The sequence below is a fragment of the Natrix helvetica genome, assembly GCF_964273705.1.
Source record: "Natrix helvetica genome assembly, chromosome: 1".
NCBI classification, from domain to species: domain Eukaryota; kingdom Metazoa; phylum Chordata; class Lepidosauria; order Squamata; family Natricidae; genus Natrix; species Natrix helvetica.
In genome coordinates, this window is record NC_138548.1 from 61,877,439 (window position 1) to 61,898,915 (window position 21,477).

At 37.4% G+C, this 21,477-nt stretch overlaps 1 protein-coding gene across 3 annotated transcripts in view; it reads right to left on the reverse strand.

The window, feature by feature from the left end:
- Positions 1 to 20,041, reverse strand: part of NUBPL (NUBP iron-sulfur cluster assembly factor, mitochondrial) — a 79,042-nt gene extending 59,001 nt beyond the window's left edge. For all 3 annotated transcript variants that reach the window (XR_014173957.1, XM_081937143.1, XM_081937142.1), the window contains exons 1-3: positions 19,783 to 20,041; positions 19,389 to 19,536; positions 15,194 to 15,228 (exon numbers count right to left, since the gene is read on the reverse strand). Coding sequence is in view for 2 of the 3 variants with exons in the window: in XM_081937143.1 (XP_081793269.1) it covers positions 15,194 to 15,228; positions 19,389 to 19,536; positions 19,783 to 19,845 (246 nt within the window). In the remaining variant the exon portion in view is untranslated. The remainder of the gene's footprint in view (positions 1 to 15,193; positions 15,229 to 19,388; positions 19,537 to 19,782) is intronic.
- Positions 20,042 to 21,477: the final 1,436 nt, after the last annotated feature.

The following is a 21,477-nucleotide window of genomic DNA, read 5'->3' on the forward strand; positions in this document are numbered from 1 at the left end:
TATTCTGCCTTTTAAAATTCTAAAAGTAGCCCCAACTGCCAATTGAGAATCATTATATTAATAAACATTCTTATTTTTTTTTTCTTCAAGACTGTTTCTCCTTTTGGATAAGCTTCTCAAATTATCACTTGAATGTTTGTATCTGAACAAAAATAAAGCTATTGCATTATAGTTAATTTATGCAGGGAAAATAATTGTGTGTGTCGAGCCCGAAGCAAGCCTGGCTGAGGCCATCTTTGAGGCTTTAGGATTGCCACAAGGAAGAAGGGACAGGGAGGGGGAAGATAGATAACTGGGGCTTTGTAGTCAAAACAAAAAGTTTTCCTGTGGGAACCAAGGACATTCCAACAGGTGGCTGGGGAGAGGAGGAGTGGAGTAACCAAGCAACCAGTCAGCACCTCCATTGGACAATGTGACTGATGACTTGGGGGAAGGGGGAACTTTTACTTTTTAATCAGGTGAAAACTGCAGGAACTTTCAGAGTCGGTTTTCACAAGTTGTGCCTATATGATGTATCTAATAAATTGTTCTACCTGCCTCGAAGTTTTGCTTTCTATGGGTGCATTACTTGGAACACTTACTCTTAATAATACTAAATAAGCAGCAGTTACACTAAATGCTGTTGGTGGCAGAAGCAGGTAGGTGGGGAGAGCAAGGTGAGCAAAATATCAATATGCTTGCATAACACATTCTGAGTTTAAAACATCAACATAAAATTTGCAGGATGACATTGCGTGCTTATTCATTTTTTGATGCTGTCACAGATTGTTACGGACACTGATACTAATTGCATTTATTCATTTTGAGTGTAAGATTCTAAGAGCTATCCACCTGCCATAAGAATTGCCACCAATATGCAATATTTGAAAGTGATTTGATGCTGTGTTCTGGTTATCCCACATGTCAGAAGGACTTACTATAGCATACACAATTGTGAACTAGAAACAAAAATTCCCTATACAGCTAGTCCTTGACTAATGACTGTAATGGAGCCTGCCCATTACGGATATAAGTCGTGACAGTTGTAAACCAGGCAGTGACGTGCGGTGAGGTTTATGGCTGGTGAGGCTGGTGATGTCATCAGGAAGGCGGGGAATGGGACCTCGTGTGCAGGAGGCTGAGGCAGCCTAAGCCTCCTGCACATGTGGTCCCATTCCCCGCCTTCCTGAGTCAACATGAAGGGGACCGCGGAGCGCGAGCCGGCGGAGCGTGCTCCGCGGTCCCCTTCAGGAAGGCAGGGAATCGGACCACGTGTGCCTTTTCCCTTTTTTTTCTTTTCATGATGAGAGAGGTGAGGCTCTGTCTCCCCTGCCTCCCCTGACCGCACGTCCCTGAAACCAGGTAACCCATGTCATTAAGCAAACACCATGGTTGTAAAGCAAATGCCACGGTCATTAAGCAGTCCCATCTTTGCTTGTAAACATTGGTTTTCAGCAAAAAAAATGTAAATTTAAGTCATGTAACCATGGGACTCTGCAAACAGCCATATAAATGTGGTCTGTCATTAAGGACCCATCGTAAGTCAAGGACTACCTGCATTGTGTAGAAATTAATAGCTATAAGATATAAAAGACACAAGAATCCAAAATAAGGAGCAGAAACAATAGATGGGTATAGAACAGTGGTGGTTGCCAATTTTTTTACTACTGGTTTGGGCACGCTCCCATGCGTGCAGGGCGCTTCTGTACATAAGCATCCGGACAGGTGGGTGGAGCCTCCTGCCGCCATTACTACCGGTTCAACCAAACCGGGCCGAACCGTGAGCAAGAAAACGTTAGTATGTGGAAGATTATATCTAGGTACATAATCTGAAGAATTTTGAACCGATGCTGTACAGAACCTGACAACGCTGAATGGTGTTGCAGGTCTGGTATCTGAAAGTAAAAGGGTGATTTAAAATTATCCTGGGCACCTAAGGTTTTTATGCAGTAATGGTGAGATGATGCTAAACAAGTGCCTTTGTAGTAGTACAGGTAGTCCTCAACTTACGATCACCACTGAGTCCAAAATGTATGTTGCTAAGTGAGAAATTTGTTAAGTGAATTTTACCCCATTTTACGACTTTTCTTGCCCCATTTGTTAAGTGAATCACTGCTGTTGTTAAATTAGTAGCACAGTAGTTAAGTACATCTGGTTTCCCCATTGACTTTGCTTGTCAGGTCACAAAAGGTGATCACATGACCTTGGGACATAGCAACGGTCCTAAATATGAACCAGTTGCCAAGAATCTGAATTTTGATCATATGATCATGGGGATACTGCAAGGATCATAAGTGGTCATCAATCACTTTTTTTCAGTGCTGTTGTAACTTTGAACAGTCACTAAGCAAACAATTGTAAGTGGAGGAGTACCTGTAAAGGCATTGAAAAAGTACATGCACTCTCTTTCTTGTGTCCAGAGTAATGGGAGCATTATCTTCCCAGGTAAGGAATCTTCTTGTAGCAACCTTCAAAGACAGCTGAGGGGAGGGCCCCATAAACACCCTCCTGTGTTTAAGTACTTCAAGTTTTAGGTAGCTATGCCATAGGGCAGTGATGGCTAACCTTTTCGGCACCAAGTGCCCAAACCGGAACATGCATGCATGCATGTGTATGTGTGCCCGTGTGTGTGCCAGAAACCCGAAAACCAGCTGGCCAGTGTGCACATGCCTGTTTTTTTGGCTGTTTTGCGGGCCATTTTCCAGGCTGTTTTCAGGCTGTTTTCCGATGCTCCAGCGTCCACGAAGACCAGCTGGCCAGAAACCAGAAGAGCAGCTGGAGACAGTGCAGAGGGCCACAGAAAGGGCCGTAGGGGAGGCAGAGTATCTGTTTGCAATAAAGGCTGGAGTCCTGGCTAGATCCATTAGGTCCTCTGTCTCTGCTATGAGATAATTTGATAAGTGTTTTGGCCTGATCATATCCCATGACGAGTAGGAGACTTGAGGTGTTAATGGTCACTGCTTGTTTCCATGTGGATTGAAAATCTCATTCACGGTGAATAGGGCAAGACCAGAGAAAATAAAGACAATAGGTGAGTCTGATCATCCACACTCTAGCCTCACTTTCCTGATGCCTGTCTCAGGTCTCAAGGTGACATTAGAGACCCAATTAGGGCTGACTGCAGTTTATGCAACACAATTAGGCACAGAATAAATGCTTCTGAATGTTAATTGGTCTTATTTAACTTGCTATTTTCTGCCACACTAATTGTTCAGAAAATTAGAAAAATACAGGCATATTTGGGGTTAGGGGCAGGATTACCAGAAGAAGTTTGTTTTTGTTACCAAAGCATAACTGATCCTTCATTTGTATTTATTTGAGGTATTACTGAAAAACATAGCCGTGACAATTAGCAACAATACAAAGCTGGTCATGATACGGAAACATTAAGCGTGGCAGACACATTGAGCTTCTGAGCAGCAAATTTCAATTTGAGCAAGAGACATTCAACTGGGTTATTTGGAAGGAAATCATTGTTTGGATGATCTAATTTAGGTATTAGGTAGCATCAAATTAAAATCAGCTTTGGAAATGACTCTAAATTAGCATCTATACCTATAAATTGGCAAATATAAGGGAAACATTTGCCCTGTTGATCTAGGTCTTTTAAGCATCTAGCAACTAATAAGAGACTAATAAAATGAGGAAAGCATAACAGAGCTGTTCTCAGCCACAGAGTCACATTACAGTAAGGGAAAGGGTCTGTTCATTTGGATTAAGCATGTTTTTCAGGTTTTTAAAGCATTAAAAGCCCGCAAATCTTGTTTGCTTCACATGCTTATGGAATACAAAAACCTGTGCTTTTCTTGGGCAATGTCAAATCTATCATTATTGTTCTCTAACAGCAAAAGTACATTGATTCACTTTAACATGTGCCTGCCTGCCTGCCTACTTACCTACTTACCTACTTATCTATCTATCTATCTATCTATCTATCTATCTATCTATCTATCTATCTATCTATCTATCATCTATCAGTGACGTGCGGTGAGGTTTATGGCTGGTGAGGCTAGTGACGTCATCAGGAAGGCGGGGAATGGGACCACGTGTGCTGGAGGCTGAGGCTGCCTCAGCCTCCAGCACACGTGATCCCATTCCCCGCCTTCCTGAGCGTGCTCCGCCGGCTCGCGCTTCGCAGTCCTCGAAAGCGACTGGGGAATGACGAGAACCTTCCTGCCTCTGCTGGACTTTGCGCGCTCCTCGCGACTGCAATAGACGTCCAGAAGTGGCAGGGGCTGTTGGGCTGGAAGCCCAAACCCCATTAGCCATAAAAGCCGCTTCTAGACGTATATTGCAGTCGTGAGGAGCGCGCGAAATCCAGCAGAGGCAGGAAGGTTCTCGTCGTTCCCCAGTCGCTTTCATGGCTTCGTCATCCAGGAGCGCCGACAACATTTCTGCCTCCGCAGCTCCCGGGCGCAGCCGGACGGATGTATATAATATTATATATATATATATATATATATATATATATATATATATATATATATATATATATATATATATATATATATATATATATATATATAATATATAGTATATAATATTATATACTATTATTTCATGAAGAGAGGTGAGGCTCTGCCTCCCTTGCCTCCCCCAACCGCACGTCCCTTCTATCTATCTATCTATCTATCTATCTATCTATCTATCTATCTATCTATCTATCTATCTATCTATCATCTATCTATCATAAAATTCCCAGAAGAATAATATCAATTAGAACAGTGTCAATAATAAAAGTCCAAATACAAATAAAGGCTAGAGATACACAATAGCTTATCATTTTCTAAGAACCAACAACAGAGATTCCTAATTACGTTTCGGTCTAATTATGCTACTACTGTTATTTATTCACTAAACTATGGGTACATTCGTGTTGGATAAGCACAGTGCGGCTAAGTGCCGTGGTGGCGTAATGGTCAGAATGCAGTACTGCAGGCTAAGTCTGCCAACTGACAGGAGTTCAATTCTGACCAGCTCAAGGTTGACTCAGCCTTCCAGCCTTCTGAGCAGAGGTGGTATTCAGCAGGTTCTGACCAGTTCTGGAGAAGCGTTAGCAGAAATTTTGTGTAGTTTGGAGAACTGGTATATACCACTTCTGACTGGCCCTGCCTCCATCTATTCTCTGCCTCCCGAGTCCCAGCTGATTGGGAGGAAATGGGGATTTTGGAGTAACCTTCCCCTGGAGTGGGGAGGGAATGGGGATTTTACAGTATCTTTCCCCTGCCACGGCCACCAAGCCATGCCACAGCCACCAAGCCACAGCCACAGAATCGGTAGTAAAAAAAATTGAATCCCACCACTGCTTCCAAGGTGGTAAAATGAGGCCCAGATTGTTGGGGGAAATATGCTGACTCTGTAAACCCCTTAGAGGGCTGTAAATCACTATGAAGCGGTATATAAATCTAAATGTTAGTTAGTGTACAACCCAACTAATGCTGGTATTTTTCAAATCTTAGCAGACTATTTCATCAAAAAAATCTATAGACCTTACAATCACATGTCTATGGTCATGAGGCCAAATGATGGGAAAGCATGTGATGAGTAAAAGCATGAAGATGCTTTTGATTGTACCATTAAGAGGCATATCTCAATTTCCTAACTGCATAATCAATCAATATCTTTTTTCCTAACACTTTTGATGTAAAAGTCATTGGAAGACAGTACCATGTACGATTTATTTAATCATGAAGATCAAAGCTAGTATTGCTTTAACATTATTTTTTTAAAACAATTAGGCTTCTTTATTATGCACAAAGCTATTTAACATCCTATTGGAGTTACTCTGACAGATTATGCTGTTTCATGTCTCCTACACGAAAGCCATAATTTTAAGACTGAACCACATTTTTGTGCCTAATTTCAAAGACTTCAATACTATTTTCAAATTCCTTTATTCTCAGACAAAACACATAATTTACCTGATTATGACAATTCATGACTCATTCCTTTTATCTGTATTTTCAGCTAATCAAACCCCTTCAAGTCATCACCCTAATGCTTTATCCTCTAATTATTGCTTGAAAGATAAATATTTGCAGAATTGCCTACTTATGCTCAAACCTAGCAAACACTCTTTTTTCAATTTATAGGTTCTAACATTTTAATAGCAAAAACAACCCTAGATTCTGGAATTGATCTGCATATTTATTTCAGACTGAATCAAGCTTTGAAGAAATCTCGAATACAAGTTGGGAACTAATAATAAGCTTATTATTTCATTATATTCTTTAAATTCTTAAAACAGGTGTACAATTTTCACTGGACAAAGAGTTATTATCATCCTTCAAATAGTTTACTAGGAGTTGCATCACAAATAAAACAGAACTACCTTTAAAATCTGGCTAAATGAATAACAATTACTTTAAATATTAATATTATTACATGAGGCTTACTGTTTGGACAGAAGGGAGGGATTATAAAACACAAAGAGATGGAGAGAAAGTCAATGGCACAATTTAGGAAGAAGTAGCAGTAAATGCTAAAGATCAAATATTTTATCTTACGGATGCAGTAAATTTAAAGTAAATCAACACATATGATTGACTATGTCCTCTGATTGTTCCATGGGTTGAATAATCTTAATATTGTTAACTAAGATTTTAATAAGGGATTTAAGATGAAACATACTGATATTCTGTTGAACCACATTCTTAAACTTTGGACTTTAATATTTATAAAGTACTTAAATTATTGTGACTGGATTCTTGAAAAAATTTGCAACACATTTTGAAAAGATATTTTTACACTACACTTCAAAATATGTCTTGAAGAAACATGTGCACCCTAAAACTGATTCAGCTGAAGCAGTGGAAATATTGATGATGATGATGATTGTTGGGAGTATATTCCTAGTGTTGGGTAGGCAACATATATCTATATACAATAACAAATGGTCGTTGTTGCTTTAAATGGGTGAATGTACTTATCAGCTGTAATTAACTCTACAATAAGAGGGAGTCAGGAGAGCTCACTCTCTCTCTCTGCTTGTCCTATGCTTGATAACTACTTGCTCGCTTGATGACTGGAACGTGAACTGGGACTGTAAGCAATTGTTTGTTCTTTGAATTGTGTTTGGACATATATCTACTATCTAATATCTACTATCACTGCTTGTGAAGCAATTATTAGTAGTAAAGCTACTTGTTTTTTTACTAGCAGTGTCTGAAACTCTATTCGTGTGTTTTTTCCTACTAGCAACGTTCTTTCTCTCTAACTGTACATTCTGCTGCGCTATTTTCTGTCTCCCAACGGAGATACCCCTAACACTGATGATCATCAATTAAAATTTATGTCACCACACTCCCAGCAACTCTGGGCAGTTATGATGTTTTAAGAACAAGATTTTGTATGAAAACTAAGCTGTAATGTTCCATAATTATATACAATTATTAATCTACTCCAGATCTGAGGATATTACATCCTTGATGGTTGCACTTCTCTCTTCAAAGTTGCTGCCCAATCTGGGAGCTTTTCCTGGTCTTGCAACTCCTGCTTGGAAAGATCTCAGCCATTGCCAGCAAGGACACTGCGCTTGCACAACTCCTTTTGGTGAACTAACTGCACTCTTTCCTAGATTGGGGAGCCTTTCAGAGAGTCACTCATGATTCCTTCAATTAAACAATGTCATCTATGGGGGGTAGAGGCAGAATTGGGGCCTTCTTTATAGCAGTGCCTGCCCACTGGAATGAGGTTCTCCCAAGATCCAGATGGCCTCCACTCTGCTTGTGTTTAGAAAAGCCATGAAGACCTGGTCACACAGGTCTTTGGCAGGAGAGAGTGAGATCATTCCCTTCATTCCATCTGATCTGTTGTGCTTCTCATCTTTTTATCTTTATTTTTTATTGAATTTATTGGAATTTATTGTTGCGAGGTGCCCAGAGTTGTTGGGAACTGGGTGGCATGCAGGTTTAATAAATCATCGCTCATTATTTTGTTTAAGTTTCTTTTTTTATTATTGTATAAATTCTTTATAGTTCAAATTTTGATAGGAGAGTTCTCCCCTTCCAAATATCATGACTCTTTTTTCTTCTCTTTTATTAATTAATTTATTTATTTATTAATTGAATTTATAGACCGCCCCCTCTCCCCAAAGGGACTCGGGGCGGTGCCTTTTGGTAGTTTATAATTCTTTTATATTATTAAAGGTGTTGTTGTTTTTTAAAGAAAAAGTAAATGTCAGGAGAGACAAGACAGGAAAAAAGCAGCAGCAGGATGAGACCAAGCAGAGAAGGGAACATCAAGTTGCAGCAGAGAATATGATCCGCTGATACCCCTGAAATTTAGCAGCAGAGTCTTAGAGCAGGGGTGTCAAACTTGCGTCATCATGGCGTCATCACATGATGTATCGTGACCTTTTTCCCCTTCACTAAACCGGGCATAGGCATGGCCAGCGCATGATGCTTCCAGCCTGCGGGCCACGAGTTTGAGAGCCCTGATCTAGTTGTTAGAGACTGCATGTGAATTTCCAGGAAGCTGCACATAGGTCTGGGCGACAAGTTTCCCCCAATGAATTAAAGTATTCAAGGTGTGTGCATGAAAGGAGGGATAATTTCTGCTTTCACGAGAAATTATCATATATTCACAGCTTTGTGATATGCATCAAATTGAAATCAAATCTATATTACAACGAAGATCAGAGGACAAAAAGAATATGCATTAAACCAGGGGTGTCAAACTTGCATTGTCACGGCAGCATCAAGTGATATATCGTGACTTTTCCCCCCTTCGCTAAACTGGGCATGGGCGTGGCCACCATGTGACGTGTCCAGCCCATAGGCTGCAAGTTTGATAGTCCTGCACTAAACTGTTGCATACTGTATGTCAGACAGTAATCTATTTGTAACAAGGACTGTTGCTATCTATGATTAGATCATAGTGAAGACACCTCAACAAATGATTTCTTTGACTAATTTTAATCTAATTTTATAATTCATATAATTTTGAATTTTATTAACTGTGCATATTTTCTGATCTTTGATTTTAATAAAATTTTGATTTTTTTTAAAAAAAATGCAAAAGCATTACTTGCTGTGCTGATATCAATGCTATGTACTCCTTAGATGACATGTCCTGCATCAGATATATGTGATGCTCAGGATATGTAAATTCATAGATTTGAATATGGCGCAGGATTAGAGCAGCTTTTCCAAAATTAGAGAATTACAGCCAGAATTATGGCAATTTAAGTTCGAACTTCTAGAAAATAACAAAATGAGATTAGTTGACATAGAGAAATCAATATCTTTTTCTCCTTGCTCAATTATATTGCTAACAAGTAATATTTGTTACTTAAAAAATAAAAAAAGAACATGTAATATGATACATTCCTTTCTTGGAGATAATATGCATCAAAATATTAGGGAGCATTTTAGCTTTCCTCTGATCTCTGCATTTGAAATGTAATTGCATACATTACTTTTTTCATCCATTTTCTTTTTCTATCACTAAGTAAAATTTAAGATTCCATATTTAAATTCCCTAAAGGCAGACAGACATCAAAATGCAAAGTAAATATCAGCATGTAATGTATTCAATATACCGTGACTATAAAAATAATACTACTTCAGTTCCTTGTCAATTTGCAATTATGTGTTACACCTAGGTAATTCTTGGCTATGGAATCTTTTGCATTTTTTTTAGTCGGCCTCCCCACTTCCAATTCCTTAAAAGTAGTCTGCTTTAGGAAAGATGTATGTGCGCATGTTAAATTTGTTTCATGACATCATGACTGGAGGGCCATAGGAGAATGAAACAGCAGAATACAAAATTTGGCTTGGTGAGCACCCTCTGCTGGCTCCCACTGCATTAAACAGGACACTTTTGAAATTGGCCTTGTTTTCATTGATTCATTACATTTTTCAGTAAAAGTACTCTGATTTTCTGGTAATTTGCTGGAGGTTTTTCCTTCTTCTGCTCCTATTTTGAAAATGTAATATTAATGTCTGTCTGTCTGTCTGTCTGTCTGTCTGTCCGTCTGTCTGAGATATATATATAAATATATGCTGTATTTGTGCTGATTTTGTGCTGATACCAGGGCATACCAGGGGCTGTAACACAAATACATACATACATATACATACATACATACATATACATATACATATACATATACATATACATATACATATATATATATATATATATATATATATATATATATGCTGGTCTTGTTGTATTCGGGTCTTTTCCCGTGAAAGATTCTTACACGGGAAAAGACTCGAATACAACAAGACCAGCATACCTACACCCGTGAAAATCTACGAAAACATATCTATCTATCTATCTATATATAAAATAAACATTAAGGGTGGCTATTCTTCAGTCTATAAGTCTGAGTTCCATAAATTAAGTATTTGACAGCAATTTAATCTTGTTTCAAAAACCAATATAGAATAAATGCTGCAAAGGAAATAAATAAGCTGTAATTACTATGAGCAGAAATAGACAGTTGTTTTCAGGTATGCAGGGGTGCAATCCTTAGAAAGGAGAGATGAATGTTATACATACACAAGTATGATACTTTTCACCTACATTTTTAAAAAACATCAATCTTCCTTTGTCGATGGCTGATGCAAACATGAACTAGATATTGTTCAAAAACAGCATCTAGACTGCCAGCTAGAATTAACTGAGACAATTATATTTCATAGACAACTCTTCGAGTGAGACAGCCAGAAAAGACTGCCTTGAAGTTAAGTCTGCTCTAATACTAATATTCTAAACTCGAATACTCTTAAATATTTGCCTACATATTCTCTCAAACCGGAGACCTTTCTCTAATTGTTCCTACCAAGTGGCTACAAGTATGGGACTTCTAGTTAGTAGCACTATGATCATGGCTTTGGCTTCTTCCAGTTCAACCCTGAGCTATATATATCCTCTTATAACTCCTTTGATGAGATTTCACAGCTCCTCTGGTTCCCAATCAATTGGTTTCAAGAATTCGAAACAATTCCTGGCATTCATCTTGAAAACAGCAGGTTTATCTTCACCATCATATTATGAAAACTAATTGGTTTTGTTCTTTCTGTTTAGCTTGAAGTGGAACTTCAACATGGGCAGTTTATGGTATGTTGTACAGACAGCCGCCAACTATATTTTTGCCGCTGTTGCTGGGCTCCTCCATCTCTTTGTACCAATAATATAATCCAGCTGATATCTATGTGCTCCATCGGGTAATGTCCATAAATATAGGCTCACTTTGGTTGTCTGAAAAATATGTTAGCATGAAGAAATCATTTAATTGGCAGAAAACAGTAACTTATTCTCCTGTTTCATTTTTTTTCCTAGGTCCAACTTCATTTTCTTCCTTACTATTTGTAATTTCTAAATTTTGCATGCCAGTCTTCAAACATAATCAGTATACTTTACATGTTTGGTTGATTTCAGACTGAACTTGGAAGATAAAATTCACCAGTCTTCACTTTTACATCAGTATGGTGCATAAACTTGAACAATCATCACACTAAAGAGTTGTCCACAAAGTATAATTTGGATTGTCAATGACTGCTTTGTATTCAAGTATTATTTTTGGTATATCCTTCCTTATTATGAAAGCAATGCCCTTCCTTTCCAATTCTTCATGTTCCTAATAGTAAACAGTACGATCTTCTAGCAAAAGTGTCCAATTCCAATCCATTTTATTTTGCTGATGCCTAATATTCAATGTGGAGCTGATTTATTTCATCTTTCAGTCTATTAAGGTTTCCCATGTTTCATATTCCCACTATAATTCTGTCTTTGCAACTTTAGATTTCTTTTTCTTGCATGCTGTCAGGAAGTTGACATCCCAAAGTCTATAAAAACCCATATTATAAAACATATTTAGTACACTAAAAGATCTTCAACAGTCACTCATTAACAAGTTGAGTACCACATGATCTGAGATGCACATCCACTGGCACACTATTGTCAATCATTTTGCTTTATTTATCTATGTGGTTTTCTTGAAAAAATACAAAAGTGGTCATCACTGCCTTCGCCTGCCACAATATGAAGTGATGACTTTTATTGTCGCATTGATGATTATCCATCTTCCTCGTCTTCCTATATTTCTGCTGCCTAGTATAGTTGTCTATTTGCTTTAGCTGGGCAGCTGGGAAGACCTTCAGGCCTTGGATAACCTTGCAGGTAGCATATATCCTTGGCATGGAGATCTAGCATTTTTTGCTTATCCCTCCCAGGACTGCCATTTCCCCCTCCACCACAATGAGGCAGCATAATAGGACTTCAGAAGGGGTATTATTATTACAATTGTTTGCCTTTTTAGATCTTTGTTGTTTTTGGTGGCTTTATTATATGCTTTTTAAATATAGTTTATGCCCCACTTCAAAGAAGCAAAACAGCTGAAATATAAATAAATAGCCCAGTGGACAAAACAGTGCATTCACTTAATTGGCTCATTATTTATTTTCATTTGACTTGGTGTCCTTTTCTATATTCCCACAAAATGTGCTAACTGCAAATTAACAGCAATCTTTTCTTTTACCACCAAACAGATTATTCCCTTTTGCTATAATTCATACAAAACTGATGGTTAGCATCACAGTTTTCTTTGATAAAAGCAATTTTTAAAGAAACTCCCCCCACATGGTGACAGCATAAGCATAGTTTCTCAACTGGATCAGTGCCACCTTTAGTCACACACACAGCTGGTGTTTCCTCACTAAAACACCCTCTTCATAAACAAGAAATCTTGATGCATTGTAGCTGGTTTCTATTACTTTGAATTGCTTCTGCTACAATAAATTGTCTGTGGTTATTACACTTTCATTAAATACTCAACCTAGGATGAATGCCTGTCAGCCTAGTAGAAGAGCTTAGACCTCTTTACAGGTTTCCTAGAGGAACAGACTTGACTACTGCCATTTTGAAAGGTTTTTTTTTTTAAAATCTGTTATCAGAAAAATTACAATTGACTAAGAAGGAAGATAGTATAATGCCTGCTGTCTTCATAGACATGTCTTTAGAGACATGCATATACCTTCAGCATCTGCACAATGCTTTGTAAACTTTATCAATCTCATTTTTTTATTTTCTATGAGGATTAGCACATTATAAAATAGAATAAGAAAAGAATAAGAATAGAACAGAACAGAACAGAACAGCTTTATTGGCCAAGCATGATTGGACATACAAGGAATTTGTCTCCAGTGCATAAGCTTTCAGTGTACATACAAACAACAAAGTGATAAGTCATAGATCATAAATCATAAGATACAATCATAAATCATAAGATCAATCATAAATCATAAGATACAAACAATTGATAAGTCATAATATATCAATAGGAGAACATAGTAGGAAAGATCAGCAGTGAGAAAGATGAGAAGATGGAAAAGATAAGAAGATGACAAGGATAATAGCAATACAGCCTACTACATGGGTAAGCATCTCTAGGCATAAGACAATGCTGTGGGAGTTAGATGTTTAGCAGAGTGATGACATGGGGGAAGAAACTATCTTTGTGTCTAGTTGTTTTGATATGTAATGCTCTATAGCGGAGTCTTGAGGGGGGAAATTGAAATTTCTTCCTCAAGGAGAAATTCTAAAAATACATAAATTACAAAAATTTACTCCATGTGCAGAGATTTTGTTTTATTTCACTATCATATACTAAATAAAATCTAAAAATTTTCAATTTCAATTTCAATTTTATTTGCTTTCTAGACCGCCCCCTCTCCCCGAAGGGACCCCTAAAAAGGGACGATATTATACGTTGTATGTAATGTATTTAAGTTGGAAGACACCATAGAATTTGATCCATAAAATCTCATAAACTGCTCAGTGCAGGAATCCACATTAATGCATCCCTATCAAACAGAAATTGACTTCATTTGAATCCAGTGAAAGGAAGCCACTTACTTCTATTATTAGACTGTAGCATTACCTCAAAGAATTGTTTTATGGAGAAAAACATATGACACCTTGGGCTCATAAAAGAAAGATGAGATACAAATCAAACAAATACATGAATAAAATTAGAATATACCTTCCTCTAACTTAAATATTTTATTCTATGCTTTGGAATGATAGAATAGATCATTATTTCCTTCTGCATGACATTTGTTCAAGTATTTGAAGAATGTTTTCTTATCTCCTCTGCATCTTCTCAAAGCTAAACATGCCCTGCTCCTTCAACCTTTCTTCACAGAACCTAATCTTTAGAGCCATCATAATCCTTACCATCCTTCTCTGAAGTTGAACTATCTTCTCTGAAACTGGAACTAGACACATTAGTTGAGGTGACTGAATTAAAACTGAAACTGTATTACTTCCCAGGATTTTTAAATTCTAATCTATTGATGCAGATTAAAAATTGTATTTTTCTTTTTTATTATCACACCATGCTGACAGCTCATATTTACTTTCCCCCCACAAATTTCAACCAGGTATTCCTCATCCTGACTTTTGCACAGGAATAGTAACGCTCTGTACTGCACCGGTGAGTCCCCATTTAGAATACTGAGTCTAGTTCTCCTCACCACAATTCAAAAAAGAAGTTGAGGCCCTAGAAAGAGTACAGAGCAACAACAACAAAGATAAACAGCTAAAGGAACTAGCTATGTTTAGCTTAACAAAGAGAAGACTGAAGGAAGGCATGACAGCAGTCTTCCAATACTTGAAGGGCTGGAACGAGGAAGAGGAATCAATTTTTCTCCATAAAACATCTGAGGATAGGACAAGGAACAGTGCTTGGAAGCTCATCAGAGGGAGATCCAGCCTGGAAATGAGGAATTTCCTGACAGCAAGAACTATTAAGCAGTGGAACATCTTGCCTCCTGGAGCTGTGGGTGCTCCATTATTGGAAGGTTTTCAAGAAAAGATAGGACAACAATTTGTCTGAGATATTACAAGGATTCCTGTCTTGGACAGGGGCTTAGGGTTCCATCCTATTCTATGATTCTTTACAAGGGAATATATGCATGCATCAAATTGTAAAATTTAATCTTAATTCAAAGAATACATTTTATTTATTTAGTGCAGTGCTTCATATTATTGTGCAATATTCATGTTGCAATTACAAATAATAATTTTCACATTTTCTTCAACATTCTTATTTAAAGAATCCTGGAAGGGAAAAGAATTTAACCTTTATTATCTAAAGCCACCTTTTCAAATCACAGCATTGCAACTGGTTTAAAACTATTCCTAAAGAGAAGTTAGTAGTATGTCTATTAATACCAGAAACAAATCTTCAGTGGTCACTTACCGGTTCATTTGCTGCCAATGCAAGGGCTACATTTACTGAAAAAGGAAGAAAAAGGATTTATCAAAATTCTTGCAGTGTCAACACCAAACTTCAATTAATAGAAGGAATGTGTCTATATTGCTGAGCTATAATTTTTTTAAAAAAGTCTGGACAATGAATAACTGAGTTGTAGTTATTGTAATCAATAGACAAGAATGCTGGAAATAATACTTTGGAAACTATAATTTGCACATTTTAGGTTAGGATGGGGAACATGTTATGACACCCAAAGACTGCATGGGATCTTGATTCTTATTTATTTATAGAGAGCATAAAATCAATAAAGTCTCATGATGATTTACAATTGAATATTACTACATGATTAACAATTAACATAAACCAAAATATAAGACGAAGATTAAACACAATAATTTGAAATTAAAGAGTGGTGGCAATTCACTAGCCATTCAAACTTAAATACCTCTGCAAAAGTTAAGACAGATGATGGTGTGAATATTAATATTAATCTTGTAAGGCTGGAGCAATAACTGAGAAAAAAAGGACTTCCTGGAAATAAAACAGCAGACTGAATTAGCTATAAGCCTGGAATGTTAAAAAGAAATTATGGAAATGAGCTTTGGACTTTGCTTGTCTGTCCATTAGCAGAATACTTTAAGTCTCTGGCAACAGAAAGGGACCAAATTTGGTGTGGGTGGGGAGGGGAACCCAAAAAAAATCTGATTGGAAAATTGGTTAAATCCATCTACAAGTGGCAGAGAAAAGTATTTCTTTATTTAACAAACCATTTAAAAAAAAATACAATTTACAACATTAAAAGCTACACAAACTAAAACAAAACAAAAAAATAAAAGCTGCAAAGAAGAAGAAAAAAGAAAAAAATAGAATATAAAGAAAAGGAAATGTATAAACTGACTTCCCCCTTCATATAAACAATTTTAGTAACTTATCACATTCTATTAAAGTGCAATAAACGATCCCTTCATACCATATCCCATGTCTTGTCTGTAAAATATCCAGTCATTTTAATTCTGATGTCAGCAAAAGTCCATTACCAGAGATAACATATTTATTCTAACCTTGATCAAATAAACCAACTTTTCATTCCTTTCTTTAAAATTTTCAATCTTTAGCCTCTTACATAATATCCTAGAACTTTTTTTAAAATTTGTCACTTCTGTCAAGTGCGAAGAATCAGAATCACATTTTAAGTTCCAGTTAAGAAGATTTATTGCTCAAGCCAATACACACAAATCTAATAGTCAACTAATGGTCAGCACTAAATTGATGCTGGATAAGAATTAATGGAATTCAAGGGGAGGGAGGCTAGATTTGGGGTGGTTGTGGAAACATAATGACTCCAGACTGATTCCTCTCTTGATTCTGCCCCCAAGCACTCCTCTTCTTCTCATATACTTCTCACAAAATTCTTCAAAGTTTAACAAGTCTTTTTTATAAATCCTATAGAAAAATTATCCAGGTCATCTCTTATTATTTGTATATGCCTTTCAATTATTAAGATATCAGCTGGTTTCTTTTGTATGTCCATTGTAATATCTTTTTCTGGGTCATTTTTGTAACCTATCATTTTTAAATCCACTTTCAGATCAGTCTCAATCTTGTCAGGCAAAATTGATTCTGTTTCATAGCATCCTTTAAACATTATAAAGAGAAGAACTCATAAAATTAACTTTTGGATTCATTGTTCAAAAATATGAAATATGTCTAATGTTTCAAACTAGTTTACTTAATTGTATTAGTGAATCAAATTTAATTTCACTTCTCCTTTAAATGAAATTTTTAGTTCCTTCTTGATCCTTCTAATATCCAATTTTGAAGCCTTATTTATTATGTTTTTTTTTTCTAAATAATTAAATTACTGTATTTTTCGGAGTATAAGACACTCTGGAGTATAAGATGCAGCTTAGCTTTTGGGGAGGAAAATAATAAGAAGGCAAATTCTGCCTCTGCCTACCAGCAACCATGGTATTTAGCTGACACATGGTAATATGGTCAGCCAATGAATAAGCTTCAGCACTTATTGCAACCTGATTCAATACAGCTGATTGGCGGGTGGATCAGACTGTTGGAATACCCCCAATCAGCTGTTCCAGGCTGCAGGGATTGCCACAGACCATCGCTGCCTCCGTGCTTCATGTTTTTGGCTTCTGGTGGGGGTGGATGGGGCAACATTTGGTGTATAAGACCCACCCAAATTTTCACCTTCTTTTTGGAGGGAAAAAGATGCGTCTTATACTCTGAAAAATACGGTATATAATCCAAAACAAAAGCATTCTCCTACAGAAAATTATAATTTTGGAATTGTCATTAATTCCAAATTCTTATTTCCAAATTCTTTAACTTTCTAAAATCAAATTTTTAATCACCCTTTTTTGGTTTATTTGAAAAAAAACTGTTATTCAGTTCTTATATACGTAGCCCTTGACTTACAACCATTTAATGACAATTCAAAGTTACGACAACCTAGGAAAAAGTAACTTACAACCTGTCCTTGAAGTGATGACAGTCAACCATCCTCATGGTCAGGTATCGCAATTTGGGCACTTGGCCACAGGCTTGCATTTATGATAATTGCGGCATCTTGCAGTCACATGATTGTGATTTGTGACCTTCCTATCCAGCTTCCAACAAGCAAAAAAAATTGAGGGAAGCTGGATTTGTTCCAAGAGAGCATGATTCACTTAATAATTATGTTACTCATTTAATTATGTTATTCATTTATTTAGCAACCACTGTAAAAAGGTCATAAAATCAGAGCCAGCCACATCATGACTTCCTTAACAAGTGCATCACTTAGTGACTGAAATTCAGTCCTGATTTTGGTCATAAATCAAGCACTATCTGCACTTATAGTTAAAACTTCTTTTGCTGAGATTGAAGGAAATTATTGGATACTTTAAAGCATGTTGATCTAAATATTCCTAATTGCTGAAAAAGCAGTTAACAAACAATTTCTAAAAGTGATTAGAAAAGGAAGTAGGAGAACTTGTGTCCTTTTAAAGCGCCAAACATGGTTTGAACCAGATGGCGATTTCCTCATCTTCCAGAGCTCTAACCAACTGGAGAATGCTGTCTTGTGACTCCTCACCAGGAGAAACTGTCTGGAGCATTTATGTGCAATCTCAAGTCCTCCCTTGTCCAAAGAAAAATTACAAAGGCTCGGTCTACTTGCTAGCTATTCATTCTGCTGTGGTCAGCTCCATTAAAAGCAGAGCTATCTTTGGTTCTTCATCTTATCCAGATGTCTTGCAGAGAAAAACATTCCTGAAAATATTTCCCCAATTCATCCCTAAGGGAAAGATGGTGGAGAGTAGAGACTCCTCCTTTCCTTACTGAACACATGGCACAAAGCAGAACATACACAACCCTCCATATGCTTTCCCATGAACACATAGACACAAACACAACACAAACCCATGCACAGACACAAAATACATGTATTCATTTTGGTCAGACTCTCAGACTTATGTACATAAACTCCATACACAACAACGTTATATGCCTCCGCTCTGATTAATCTCTGGAATGAAAAATACACACACACACACACACATATACACCACTTTAAGCCCCCCTATAGCACTGTTCATAAAAGGGCTGGAAAAACTTCCAGACTTCAAGCCTGTATAGTTTCCTCACCCTATTCCATGGATGCTGCTTGGAAAGCAACATTCTAAAATTTACTGGAGGGGGTAAGAAGAAACAGTGAATTCTTTTCAACCATGATGCTATTTATATGCAATCTGACCCTAGATCTCTGTTTCCTTCCTAATCTTTAGGCCAGTAAATAAGGCAAGTTAGAGAAGACAAAGTATTTGGGGGGGGGGGGTTCTTCTTAAGGACTGGGCATATTAATTAATCTTAAAAAAACTGCTCCTTTTGATAATTCTATTTCTGTATCATTTGCTGCCTTGGGTGTGTATGAATGTTATGTATGCATGTGTGTGTATATGCATGAATATGTGTGTATATGAATATTATGCATGCATGTGTGTAAATGTGTATATATGTGTGTCTATATGCATGCATGTGTGTGTGTGAATGTTATGTATGCATATACACACACAAACAAGTTATGGAAAATGTAATAATGGTAATAATAAATGGAATACATACATTAAAACGTTAAACACAGTTATGCATATATCATATTCCTAATATAATATGAACGACTTACCAGCCGTTGTGGACTTTCCAACACCCCCTTTACCAGAAGCTACAAGCAGCACTTGCTTAACTCCTTCAATCGGCTTTTGCTTCGGAAGCCCTCTAGCCATGATCTTGCTACGCTTGTCTTGGAGGACACCATCCTTTGTATTTGATGACTTTAAAGAAAAAGCAAGAATGTACACGTTCAAAGGCTTGATCTACGGTACGCATTACAGTTTGCCGATTTGGGAAAAAAAATTAGGAACCTAGAAACATGTCCCATCTCACTGTTAATTGCCTGCTATTCTTCTTGGACCTCTTAGAATTCCACAATATTGCTACATTACTATTGCATATGACAGCAAGCCAGGTATCACACTTACGAAACGAGCGAGACAAAGACCTGCGCCTTAAAAACCTACCATTTTTTTCAAATTTGCCGCCACTAGGTTTAGCAGCCTTACGGAGAACTGATTGCCAACCATTTATCTTGTTCAAAATCCCCTTCCGTATTAACAGGAGCTATTCTCAAGCAGCTCCCCTACAGTTTTCTGAGAAGGAAACTATACTATGCAATTCACCGCGCAGGTGAATCTGACAGCTAGGAGTTAAAACGATAGAGTTTGCATTCTGAAAGGAGACGCTCGCCTTAAGTCTACAGGAAACGAAGGGAACCAAGCCGGAAGGGTTCCCCCGTGGGAAACTGATATTAGGCACTTCCAGGCACCAGCTCTTGCTACATCATTTCCGGGATAATAAAGCTAGAGCGGTTCTTTTCTTTTTCTTTTTTTTAATCTCGGGGAACTATAGAGTAGATTCTATTGGCTAGAACGGCACTTGGAACAGTAAAGACCCTTGCAGCGTTTCCCTCGCTCACTGCGCTATATTTCATACGTTTCTCAATCTTGGCAACTATGCATAATGGCTGATGAATTCTAGGAGTTAAAGCTCACACATCTTAAAGGTGCCAAGGTTGAGAAACATCGGTTTAATGGGTTCCTTCCTTAAGGGTCTCAAATCTTTTAAAGATTGCGAGGGCAAAAACTTTTCCAGCTATTCCCACCACACTATTAACAGCTGTGAAAGGATGCATACAGGATAAGGATGGAGCTTTCCCCCACCAGATCTTCTGAGAATTGGAAAAGCAAACCTCCCGAGCGCCCAATAGGCATCTTTAGGACACAGGCACCTGTGGGACATGGAGGGAAGAGTCCCCTGCCATTCAAACCTCTTCAAAACGGAGTAAAACGCTTTCAACCATTTTTCCCCAACGGGGTTGGAGCTAGTAGCGTTGGGTGCTTCTAGGCGATGAGCCCCTCAGGAATGCTCCCAATGCCAATCAAAAATTAAAATAACACTGCAAGAGGTCAACCCCCAATATTGCTAATCTCTAAAACAGCATAGTATCCATGGCATCATTTTTTAAATTGCCTTTTAAAATTTTTAGTTCTTTTTTATCCATCCCACCTTCTTCTACTCACACAAAAAGCAAGTAACCTAGCATAGTTGTGCTAGTTTACTCAAGAAAGGAAATACATTTTTAAAATGATTAGAAGTAGTGCCTGCTGCCCCTTACCTTGCTTGGATGTAAAAGATGGAGTCACAAGCAATACATTTCCCTCTACATGACATTTAAACATAGCTCTTTCATTAACCCTGTTTTTCCCCACAGTAACTAGATCAAAGTTTGAGAAAACTATACCCCAAATTAAGTTCCAAAAAGTCTGGGTCAGATTCCTGGCTCCTATCAGAAAACAAAATTCTTTTTTTCAGCCTCCTATTAAGCAGGGGACTCTACAGGGCATCCCCTACTATATATCTAATATATCCCATGACCTTTCTTGTTCTGAACAGGCTATCTACATCTTTCTTGCTTTTAAAAACTGAGAACAGCTTTATTTTACTACTTCCATCAGGTGACAATAAACAACTACAATCTAAATTACACAGATAAAATGCACAACTGAAGACACAAAGTATCTATTGAGTTCAATGTGAGTGAATCTCAACCTGAAGTGCTGGCTTGCTTAGAGAATGCAATCTCTCCCTGTCACCCAAAATCCACAGAGACCCTTTTTGGAAATAATACATTTTACTTCCAAAGATACTGATACAAT